Here is a 12,846-nt window from a genome sequence, read left to right on the forward strand (position 1 = left end):
AGCATTTGGGATATGACATTACTAGTCCTGAGCTACAAGTGTATTGGTTATTGCCTGGGAAGGACATCCTAGATGGCATGGTTTGTTTAGATAATGAAGAAGCAATTGCTTCAATGGCAAGGGCGGGCAGAGAAAACAGAAGTTTGCATGTTATAGTAGATGAGAGAAATCATGTGAAATCAGAATGGGATAATCTCATATATAGAGGCTGCCTTGAGCTGCCAAGGGTAATGACTCAAAGGAAAATGCCAAGTGGATTTAGGCCCGGAGAAGGCACTTCTGGGAGCACTAGTTCATGTATGATGCTGGTGAATGAAGTAGAACCACATAGTTATGTCCATCGAGAACATGAAGAGGAAGCCGAGAAAGGGCATGGAGAGACAACAGAGGATGAGCATGGAGAGAGAGTAGAGGACGAGCATGTAGAGGCATCAGAGGATGAGCATGAAGATGGAGCAGAGGATGAGCATTCAGATGGATCAGAGGAAGAGCATGGAGAGGACAGTGGCACAGATGAAGATTTTTATGAAAGTGATTATGATGTTCCTGATGGGGATGATGATCTATTTGTTCAAAATGTTGATGAGAGTGTGAATGACCACAATGAGCAGAAGGAATACATAGATGATGAAGATCTAGTGGAAGATGATGATGATCTAAACTTGTCTAAGAAAGAGCTAGAAAGGTTGAAGTACTCTTTCAAGGCATTTAATCTAGAGGTGGACCTAAATAATCCAATTTTCAGAGTTGGACAAGTGTATGGTGAAATGAAAGAGCTCAGAGCTGCTTTGGTTGCATACAGTGTGAGAAACAGGGTTAAGATTAACAAAGGAAGAAATGAAGCAACGAGGTTGAATGCATCTTGCTCTGTTGGATGCCCCTGGCTTTTGAAGGCGTCTAAGGACAACAGAACAGGAAGCATTGTAATTAAGAGATACAATTGCAATCACACATGTCAGAAATCTTGGGATGCAAAGTTTTTGTCAGTTAAATTTCTTACCGGTAAGTTCATTGAGGAGTTCAGAGACAACCAAAAGATGGACTTGGTGACCTTTGGTAACAAAGTTCAGAGAGAATTCAAGGTCAGACCTCATAAAGTCAAATTAGGAAGGGCAAGGAGAGCTGCACTTGATTTGATACATGGAGATGAAGCAGCTCAGTATCAACAGCTATGGAATTATGGTAAAGAGCTGAGGAAGAGCAATCCTGGCAGTACCTTCCTTGTTAGCACAACTCTTGTTGAGGAGAATGAAAATGAGGACCCAAAGGATCATTTGTCATCATTGTATTGGTCATATGATGCTTGCAAGAGAGGTTTCTTAAATGGATGTAGGCCCATCATTTTTATCGATGGATGCCACTTGAAAAGTAGGTACAAAGGCCAGTTACTTACTGCTGTTGGCATAGACCCAAACGACTGCATTTATCCCATTGCAATGGGAATGGTTGAAGTAGAATCAAAATTCTCCTGGGAGTGGTTTCTCACTACATTAAAGCATGACTTGAACATAGTGAACACCTCCCCATTCACTATAATGAGTGACAAACAAAAGGTATTTTGTTCACCACTAAAATGTTGTTTTCAGTGTATTAATTTCTGCATTATAACAAATCTTAGTACTTACAACTGTGCACTTCTCTAGGGCTTAATAAATGCAGTTGGAAAGGTGTTTCCAGACTCAGAGCACAGATTTTGTGTTAGACATTTATATCAAAACTTTCATATGCATTTCAAAGGAGAGACATTGAAAAACCATTTGTGGGCAATTGCAAGATCAACAAATATCACAAAGTGGATGTTGAACAGAGAAGCAATGAGAGAGGACTGCCCTAGTGCCGTTGCTTGGTTGGAGAATAAACCTAAAAACCAATGGGTGAAAGCATTTTTCAGTGATTTCCCCAAATGTGACATCCTATTGAACAATATGTCAGAAGTGTACAATAGGTAAATTGCAGTACTGTGCTTTCTATTGATTTGCATTGTATTATGCAGACAATTAATCATTTATTTGCAATGCATTGCAGCTACATATTGGAAGCAAGGGAGTTCCCTGTGATTTCAATGATGGAATGTATAAAGGGTAAGATTACTGCTAGACATGAGAGCAAGCAGAGAGAGGCAAGAAACAAATGGACTGGTAGGATATGCCCAAAGATCAAGAAAAAATTAGAGAAGGAGATAGAACTGTCTACAAGTTGTTTTCCTAGTCACTCTGGTTTGGGAGTATATTCTGTGATATCAAGAAACTTTACATACCTTGTGGATATTCCAGCAAGGACATGTGATTGCAAAAGATGGCAACTTAGTGGCATTCCTTGCAGCCACTCTATTGCGTGCTTTAGGGAAGAGAGGATAGATCCAGAAGAAATGGTTCACAAGTGCTACACAATAGAGACATACCTGCTAGCATATGGGCACAATATAATGCCTATGAGAGATAGGGCTCACTGGGAGCAAGTTAATGGAATTGTCCATCCACCGATTTACAAGAAAAAGATGGGAAGGCCACCAAAGAACAGGAAAAAAACACCTGAAGAAAAGCTTTAGAAGGATGGCAGCATTGCACTGAACAAGAATGGTGTGAGCATGCATTGTTCAATTTGTGGAAAAGCAGATCACAACAAGAAGGGCCATCAGAAATTCATGGAGAGGGAGAGTGAGAGGGAAGCAAATGAGATGGAAGAAGAAATAGAAGATCCTTCCATTTTAAATGTAAGACATGTAATTTCAGGACATAGAAGTTCATAAGTGTTAGTGTCATTATTCACACCATACTATATTTCAGGACATCAGGACACATATGGAGGACACAAGGCTAGATCCTATGCATGTGCCTTTCAGAATGGTACATATAATGAGGCAAGAGGTGAAAATAGCTATACACTGCTTCATATGTTCTCATATCCATTTAATTATTTATAATGACTTATGAATGCTATGTCTAAATTTTCATTAGGAGAGAATCCATGTTTCAAATGTCAAACCACCTGGTCCTTTGCCAGATATATCTAGATTTGTTGCTGATGCCAGGGACTCCATTCCTGAGAGAAGAACAATTACTACTGCTACAACCAGAGGAAGGAATAGGGGAAAAGGCAAAGGGAGGCCACTAGATGATGAAGAAACCATTGGTGCTACAAGCAGAGGAAAAAACAAGAGACAGAAAGCAGGTACTAGCACATACCCAGGTGATGGAAGCAATTGTGCAAGAGGGCCCAACAATGCAACAAGAGGAGGTTCAATAGCTGCAAGAGGTGGCCGAAGTGGTGGTGCAAGAAAGGGAGAAAATGCTACACTAGGTGGAGGAAATGCAACAATAGGAGGAGCAAATGCTGTTGGAAGAGGGGGAACAAATTCTACAAGAGGTGGACGAAGTGGTGCTGGAAGAGGGGAAGCTAATGCTGCACAAGGTGGAGGAAATGCTGTTGGAAGAGGAGGTGGTGCTGATGGAAGTGGTGGAACAGTTGGTGGAAGGGGCTGGTGCTATCTTTTGCTTGGAGAACATGGAGAAAGGAGAGATGCATCTGTTCCAGACCTAAATGCTGCTGCAATCCCTGACCTCAATGCTCGAGAAGAGATCATTGTGACCCAAAATGCGCCTACGGGTCCTTTCTAAAGTGGGATGTTAGCAAATTTCATCGATGAACTAGCTAATCATGTCGTAGTTCATGTCTGAACTTTGTAGGTACTTTATTTTGTAAGGTTCTAAAAACCTGAATGTTGCTGCATTGGTACTGCTATGTTATGGACCTGCTATGTTCAAAATGCATATATGCATGTTCTGAACTTTGCTATGTTCTGAATCAAATTTGCATTATGTCATCTATGTTTGTCAGCCGGCATGTTCTGAAGGTTTCTATCTTAGCCGACATGCTCTGAGTGTTTCTTTTTTCTTTTTTAGGTAGGTAATGTTCTGAATTTTTCTAATCCTGAAGTAAATTTTGAAATTCATGAAACAACTAAAATTTTGTCCATTTGAAAATAGAGCATGTGCATGAAAAACAGAGCAAACATAGTTGTTTGCAGGTTTAGAAAGTACAGGTTCAGAACACATACAGAGGTGTCCTGCTAAAAAAGTTGAAAAAATGGGACCTGGGAGTCGGAACCCAAGATCTGCGATTTAGAGCTCCGCCACGACGAGTAGGTCCTAGCTCGCGGCATGCAAAACATCGCCGACGACACCGCGCAGCGGCCGCAGAAGCAGGACGCCGGAGTAGTGTTTCTGACTTTTGACTGGAGTACGAAGCTAGATCGAGCACGACGTAGTTACAGCCCTGGAGTACGCACGTACACATAGGTGACTTTGGCGGCTCAACTTCCATGCTGCAGGAATCAGGGGGCGTCTCCAGTTAAGTGCATGTGTCTACAGGTGCTAGTTTCAGACTATCAGTTAGAGTTTCAGTTAACTACTAGTGCTAGTTTCAGTTTGTTATTTCAACATATAATAGGGACGTTTTTGGAAATATTCCTCCTGGAACGTGCAAGTCGCTACAACCGACGTGGCGTCCTATGTGGCCGTTTCGGACTCGATTTGTGTGATTTTGTTCCCGCAAAGCAAGTCTAGTGACCCATTTGTCTCAATTTTCAAGTTTTTGTATGAAAGTGTTCTCGCAGTGCAAGTTCGTGTACTGTAGGTGTATTTAACTCAAAAAGAAATTATTGAATCTGAATAGATGATGATAGTGATAATGAAAATATGCCTGTTATTCCTGAGGGCTATCTTTTTTGATATGGAATCTTCTGCCGCTATTCTAGCTTGCAAAGATAGATATGAGCTTAAGAGGTTATTAGTTAAATGGAAAAAGAATCACTTAGAGATAAAATGAAACCCGACCCTGCTTATGCGACTTCACTTATCTGTGTTCCTGATAAGGATTATGAATTCTTTGTTGATCCTGATATAATTACTTTGGTGGAATCTAATCCGTTTGATGGCTATGAATCTGAAACTGTTGTGGCACATCTTACTAAGTTAAATGACATAGCTGCTGTCGGTGTCAAAACCGGCGGATCTCGGGTAGGGGGTCCCGAACTATGCGTCTAGGCCAGATGGTAACAGGAGGCAGGGGACACGATGTTTTACCCAGGTTTGGGCCCTCTTGATGAAGGTAAAACCCTACATCCTGCTTGATTAATATTGATGATATGGGTAGTACAAGAGTAGATCTACCACGAGACCAGAGAGGCCAAACCCTAGAAGCTAGCCTATGGTATGATTGTTGTTCATCCTACGGACTAAAACTCTCCGGTTTATATAGACACCGGAGAGGGCTAGGGTTACACAGAGTCGGTTACAATGGTAGGAGATCTACATACCCGTATCGCCAAGCTTGCCTTCCACGCCAAGGAAAGTCCATTCCGGACACGGGACGAAGTCTTCAATCTTGTATCTTCATAGTCCAGGAGTCCGGCCAAAGGTATAGTCCGGCCATCCGGACACCCCCTAATCTAGGACTCCCTCAGTAGCCCCTGAACCAGGCTTCAATGACGACGAGTCCGGCGCACAGATTGTCTTCGGCATTGCAAGGCGGGTTCCTCCTCCAAGTACTTCATAGAAGATTTTGAACACAAAGGTAGTGTCTGGCTCTGCAAAATAAGTTTCCACATATTGCCATAGACAGAATAATATTTACACAAATCTAATCTGCTAACGTATTCCGTAGCGTGACATCACACCACGGCCAAGTCTTTATTTGAATCGTTTTATTGTTCTACCTCATCATGTTTAGCAAGGCGGTTTCCTTGGCACGTCTTGTTGAAGCAGAGATCGTGTCCCCTTATTCCAGGATTCTCATCAATACGGGCGTGGGTAACCCAACCGCGCCATTGACTACGACGCTTGGGAGATAAGCGAGTTTTACCAGGCTGGTGGGGCGCATCGTCGCGTCCGCCCATATAAGGGGATAAGGATGTGCCTTTTCATCTGCGCCTTCTTCCTCCATCGCCTATCCATTTCCGCGCACTCGAGCTCCAGCGCCCAAGTCCGCACACCCCACCTCGACCTTCTCCAGCCATGTCCGGAGCGGGAGGCAAGTGGATGGTCTCCACCATCACGGATGGACACATCAAAAAACTGAGGAAGGCCGGATACTTGTCTAACGACATTGCGCACCAGCTTCCCGAAGAGGGGTAGCTCATCCCCACCCCTAGGCCCCATGAGAGGGTGGTATTCCTCCCCCATTTCCTCCATGGACTGGGCTTCCCTCTCCACCCATTTGTCCGGGGGCTCATGTTCTACTGTGGCCTGGATTTCCATGATCTGGCCCCGAACTTTGTCCTCAATATCTCGGCGTTTATCGTCGTGTGCGAGGCTTTCTTCTGCATCCGCCCCCATTTCGGCTTATGGCTCAAGACTTTCAACATCAAGCCGAAGGTGGTGCGCGGCACCCAGGCGGAGTGTGGAGGCGCCATGGTGGGCAAGATGCACAACGTCCTATGGCCCGAGGGCTCCTTCGTGGAGTCCTTAAAGGGGTAGCAATCAGGGTGGTTTTACATCACCGAGCCGCACGACCCAGAATGGGTCGCGACCCCCGAGTTCCGATCCGGAACCCCTACGCGGATCACCTCCTGGATAGAGACAGGCCTACCGTGGGGTAAAGAAGGAGAGCTGACCGGACTCCAAACATGCGTCCAAACCCTGGTGGAAAAGAAGCTCAAACTTGTCAACGTAGTCCAGGTTATGCTCATCTGCCGGATCCTCCCGTGTCAACAACGGGCTTTCAACCTGTGGGAATTCGACCCGGCATAGCACCGAACTCTGAGCAGGCTCTTCGACACGACGTATGAAGATGCCTGGAAGGTGCTTTTCAAGGGCGCCGAGGCCCCCACGTCCGCTACCGAGGATCGTGGATTCAGCACGCAGCGTCGCGCTCATGCGGTAAGCTATTTTTACCTTTTACAGGGTATTAGTTTTTCATAGTTTGACTCCATGCGGGATCTTAAGCTCCCTTACCTTTGGCAGGATCGGCAAGAGACGTCCGGACAGATCAACTATCCGGCTCCTTTGCCCGAAGGCCCAGCGGACGCTCGCTTGGCGAAGCTGCTGGTTCCGGCACCCTATGTGGTGCTGGAGAAGAAGGCCAAGAAGAAGGCAACGGGGACTCGGAAGAGTGCCCGACGCCTGGGGGTGTCGGATTCATCATCTGACGACTCCAAGACGCACTCCTCCCGTGAAGACGAGGAGGAGGAAGAAGAGACCTCTCCCCCTCCAGCGGGGGAATAGAAGAAAAGGAAGGCCGCCCCAACTGGGGAGGCCGAAGGGTCCAAGAAGGGGAAAACCCTTCCTCCGGACGGCTCCACCAACGTCGACGACGGCGAAGAGGAGTGGCCGCACAGGGCCAAGCCCCTGGCGAGATCGTAAGTGTCCTTATACCAGAGTAATTCATAGTATTCCTCCATTGCACAACTTTTCCTTATGTCGAACATGTTTATGCAGTCCGCCCAAGGCCGGGCTCTACGAGTCATCGAGCGGGTCCCTGGATTCGTCGGACGTGAATTCGCTTCCGACGGCTTCCTCCCCCCACCCTACGGACGGCGCCGAGGTGGCGTCCCAACAGGTTCGAAGCCAGGAGGAGGTGGTCCTGGAGGCATCGCAAGGCAACCTCCCGCACTCCAGGGATAAAGGGGATAGAACCCCCAAGGGCTCCAAGTCCGGCCTTGAGCCGAACACTGCGCTGGAACCTTCAACGGTTCTGGACTCCAGTAGGCAGCCTCCTTCCAAGAGGAGCAAGCCTACCGAGCAGGTGACCTCCGTCTAACCGGAGTGTCGATGTAAAAACCGGCGGATCTCGGGTAGGGGGTCCCGAACTGTGCGTCTAGGCCGGATGGTAACAGGAGGCAAGGGACACAAAGTTTTACCTAGGTTCGGGCCCTCTCGATGGAGGTAAAACCCTACGTCCTGCTTGATTAATATTGATGCTATGGGTAGTACAAGAGTAGATCTACCACGAGATTGGAGAGGCTAAACCCTAGAAGCTAGCCTATGGTATGATTCTTGTTGTGTATGTTGTCCTACGGACTAAAACCCTCCGGTTTATATAGACACCGGAGAGGGTTAGGGTTAAACAAGGTCGGTTACAATGGTAGGAGATCTGCATATCCGTATCGCCAAGCTTGCCTTCCATGCCAAGGAAAGTCCCTTCCGGACACGGGACGAAGTCTTCAATCTTGTATCTTCATAGTCCAGGAGTCCGGCTGAAGGTATAGTCCGGCCATCCAGACACCCCCTAATCCAGGACTCCCTCAGTAGCCCCTGAACCAAGCTTCAATGACGACGAGTCCGGCGCGCAGATTGTCTTCGGCATTGCAAGGTGGGTTCCTCCTCCAAGTACTTCATAGAAGATTTTGAACACAAAGATAGTGTCCGGCTCTGCAAAATAAGTTTCCACATATTGCCATAGAGAGACTAATATTTACAAAAATCTATTCTGCTGACGTATTCCGTAGTGCGACACACCATGGCCAAGCCTTTATCCGAGTCATTTCATTACCCCACCTCAGCGCGTCATGCGAGGCGGTTTCCTTGGCACGTATTGTTAAAGCAGAGATCGTGTCCCCTTATTCCGGGATTCTCATCAATACGGGCGTGGGTAACCCAACCGCGCCATTGATTACGGCGCTTGGAGATAAGCGAGTTTTACCAAGCTGGTGGGGACATGTAGTTGCGTCCACCCATATAAGGGGATAAGGATCCACCTTTTCACCTACGCCTTCTTCCTCCCTTGCTTATCCATTCTCGCGCACTCGAGCTCCAGCGCCCAAGTCCGCACTCCCCACCTCAACCTTCTCCAGCCATGTCCGGAGCGGGAGGCAAGTGGATGGTCTCCTCCGTCACGGAGGGACACATCAAAAAACTGAGGAAGGCCGGATACTTGTCTAACAACATTGCGTACCGGCTTCTCGAAAAGGGGCAGCTCATCCCCACCACTAGGACCCATGAGAGGGTGGTGTTCCTCCCCCATTTCCTCCGCGGACTGGGCTTCCCTCTTCACCCATTTGTCCGGGGGCTCATGTTCTACTATGGCCTGGATTTCCACGATCTGGCCCCGAACTTTATCCTCAACATCTCGGCGTTTATCGTCGTGTGCGAGGCTTTCCTCCGCATCCGCCCCCATTTCGGCCTTTGGCTCAAGACTTTCAATGTCAAGCCGAAGGTGGTGCATGGCAACCAGGCGGAGTGGGAAGGCGCCATGGTGGGCAAGATGGCCAACTTCTTATGGCTCGAGGGCTCCTTTGTGGAGACCCTGAAGGGGTGGAAATCGGGGTGGTTTTACATCACCGAGCAGTGCGACCCCGAATGGGTCGCAGCCCCGAGTTTCGATCCGGACGCCCTACGCAGCTCACCTCCTAGAAGGAGACGGGCCTGTCGTGGGGTAAAAAAGGAGAGCTGACCGGACTCCAAACTTGCGTCCAAACCTTGGTGGACAAGAAGCTCAAACCTGTCAACGTAGTCCAGGTTATGCTCATCCGCCTGATCCTCCTGTGTCAACAACGGGCTTTCAACCTATGGGAGTTCGACCCGGCGCGGCACCGAACTCTAAGAAGGATCTTCGACACAACGTACGAAGATGCCTAGAAGGTGCTTTTCAAGGGCGCTGAGGCCCCTGCATCCGCTACCGAGGATCGCGAATTCAGTACACAGCGTCACGCTCATGTGGTAACCTGTTTTTTCCTTTTACAGGGTATTAGTTTTTCATAGTTTGACTCCATGCGGGATCTAAGATCCCTTACCTTTGACAGGATTGGCAGGAGACGTCCGGACAGATCAACTGTCCGGCTCCTTTGCCCAAAGGCCCAGCGGACGCTCGCTTGGCGAAGCTGCTGGTTCCGGCATCCGGTGTGGTGCCGGAGAAGAAGGCCGTGAAAAAAGCCATGGGGACTCGAAATAGTGCCCGGAGCCAGGAGGTGTCGGATCCATCATCTGATGGTTCCGAGGCACATTCCTCCCGTGAAGACGAGAAGGAAGAAGAAAAGACCTCTCCCCCTCCAGCGGGAGGAGATAAGAAAAGGAAGGCCGCCCTCTCTAGGGAGGACGGAGGGTCCAAGAAGGGGAAAACCCTTCCTTCGGACTACTCCACCGACGCCGACGACGGCGGAGAGGAGTGGCCGCCCAGGGCCAAGCCCCTGGCAAAATCGTAAGTATCCGGATACCAGAGTAATTCATAGTATTCGTTTATTGCACAGCTTTCCCTTATGTTGAATATGTTTATGCAGCCCACCAAAGACCGGCTCGACGCATTGTCGAGCGGCTCACTGGACTCGCCGGATGTGAACTCGCTTCCGACGGCTTCCTCCCGCCGCCCTACGGATGACACCGAAGTGTTATCCCAACAGGTTCTAAGCCGGGAGGAGGTGGTCCTGGAGGCGCCGCAAGGCGACCTCCCGGACTCCAGGAGTAAAGGGGATGAAACCCCCCAGGGCTCCAAGTCCGGCTCTAGGCCAGACACCGCTCCGGAACCTTCAAAGGTTCCAGAGTCCGGCGGGGGACCTACTTCCAAGAGGAGCAAGCCCATCGTGCCGGTGACCCCCATCCAACCGGAGGCGCCGAACAATCTGTTGGAGGCGCTCCAAGGCGCCTCCATCGACGAGGAGCACCGCACCATTATTAGTGCGGTGGTCCAGAAGGTTCAGTCCGCCAAGAGCGGACTGACTGAAGCTTGTACTAGACTTTTAACAGGCTTTGAGGTAAGTAAAGAATGTGTAAATAATATTACCGCATAGACAGTAGCCCCTGATGCTCTGTTTGGCATTCGGGAAGAAAAGCCGAATAGAGGATCAAATAAAATTCGCAGGAGTCTAACAAAAAGGAGTCAATATGCGTAGGCAGGCTTCTCCACTTGCGTCCGCCGCACTGACTGCGGAAGTGGACACGCTAAAGCGGAACCTCGAGCGGTCCAAGCAAGAGCTCGGGCATGCCAAGAAGCAGCTCGAGGACAATGAAGGTAAGAAATACCTTGTTTAAATATATATAAAAAGGTGCAATTGCAAAAATGATAGGATTATCATGGCTATTGTAGGGGCCACGTCTGAGGTGGCGACCCTTAAGCAAGCGCTGGTCGAGGCCGAGAAGAGGGCGGCCATGGAGCGCACCGAGTGGGAGAAGTATGAGGCCGAGGTTGGCAAGGTACGGCAAGAGCTCCAGGCTCTCATGGAAAAACATGAGAGTTTGCAGCTTGACTCAAAGACGCGAGCGTCCGAGCTCGCGGTGGCTATTGAAAATGCCAAGTCTGCTAAGGCTGAATCCCAGAAGACCCTCCAGGAGTTGGATGAGGTGAAGAAGATAGCGGCGGGTAAGGCATTCTTCATGCAAAGCAAACACATAAACGTGAGTTACTTCTTACTAACCCGAATCCAGAGCTCTCCAGGAGCATTCATAGATCTTCCGCGGAGTGTGTCCGATGCCGTCGCATTCTATCGAGCCGAGGAGGGCAGCTCGACAGAGAAGGTGTTCTGGTCTCAGTATGCTGAGGCCGGACACCCCATGCCCCTGAGCGACCAGCTGAAGCAACTGGTCGAGCTCCACAAGGCGGCCGAACAGGCCATGAAGGGCCTCATAGTTCGGCTTTGGCCTGGAGGGGCTCTGCCTGGGAGCTATTTCGGGCTGGTGCGGCGGCTGGTGGAGGCATGTCCAAGGCTCGAAGTCATCAAGCGCTCCGTCTGCATTGATGGTGCCCGTAGGGCCCTTGCCCGTGCTAAGGTGCACTGGGGCAAGCTGGATGCTGAGAAGCTTGTGAAGGACGGGCCACCGCCGGGGAAAGAGCATCGCAAGCCCGAGAATTATTATAAGGATGTTCTGAAGGGTGCCTGCCTTGTGGTGGATGAATGTTCTAGGGATATAATTTTTGAGTGAAACTTGCTTGTTTTGTCCTGTGCGCTGAAAACTTGTTCATATGCGCTAAGCAATGCTGTTGGAATTTAAAATATTACCTTATGTGCGGCTGTTTATCAATTCTGAGAGATGGCAAGTCATCGGCTTCTACCCCCATGCCGCTAGTGCTGGGGTGTTCGGGGATAAACCTGAGCGCTCTTTTTCTCATGTTTGTGTCCTTCCAGGGAGGCGCTCAGCCCAACGAACAAGGCAATCAGACTATAATGCGTGAACACTCTCACTTAGCCATAGAATTCTATAATTTTAAATTTCGGCGAAGCCCCTGGTATTCGGAAGACCGAGTTCGGGGCGCTATCCACGCCTTGGCCGGACAGAGCCGGCTCATCGCTCTAAGAATCATAAGTCTTTAGGGACTCGAAAAAGCTCTCGAACAGCGACCAGCTCTCGCTTCATCATGACAGCCAGTTTTAGCTTTCTCCACTGAGGTGCTCGACCCAGCTCAACTGGGGCACAATCGCAGTGGTTCTCCTAGTGCTTCAACCTGATAAGCTCGAACCAAAATCGGAGAAATGTGTCTTCATAGGATATCCAAAGGAAACTATTGGATACACCTTCTATCACAGATCTGAAGGCAAGACTTTTGTTGCTAAATTTGGAAACTTTCTGGAGAAGGAGTTTCTCTCGAAAGAAGTGAGTGGGAGGAAAGTAGAACTTGACGAGGTAACTGTACCTGCTCCCTTATTGGAAAGTGGTACATCACAGAAAACTGTTTCAGTGACACCCACACCAGTTAGTGAGGAAGCTAATGATGATGATCATGAAACCTCAGAACAAGATACTACTGAACCTCGTAGATCAACCAGAGTGAGATCCGCGCCAGAGTGGTACGGTAATCCTGTTCTGGAAGTCATGCTGCTAGATCATGATGAACCTACGAACTATGAAGAAGCGATGGTGAGCCCAGATTCCGCAAAATGGCTTGAAGCCATGAAATCTGAGATGGGATCCATGTATGAGA

General features: G+C 48.7%; 1 protein-coding gene across 1 annotated transcript; it reads left to right on the forward strand.

Moving 5' to 3' along the window:
* Positions 1-2,587: 2,587 nt before the first annotated feature.
* On the forward strand, positions 2,588-3,617 carry LOC119334037 (uncharacterized PE-PGRS family protein PE_PGRS54-like). The gene is made up of 3 exons (XM_037606711.1): positions 2,588-2,713; positions 2,787-2,867; positions 2,958-3,617. Exons 1-3 carry the CDS (start codon positions 2,588-2,590, stop codon positions 3,615-3,617), a joined length of 867 nt encoding a protein of 288 aa, XP_037462608.1.
* Positions 3,618-12,846: the final 9,229 nt, after the last annotated feature.

Source organism: Triticum dicoccoides, chromosome 7A (genome assembly GCF_002162155.2).
Source record: "Triticum dicoccoides isolate Atlit2015 ecotype Zavitan chromosome 7A, WEW_v2.0, whole genome shotgun sequence".
NCBI lineage: Eukaryota > Viridiplantae > Streptophyta > Magnoliopsida > Poales > Poaceae > Triticum > Triticum dicoccoides.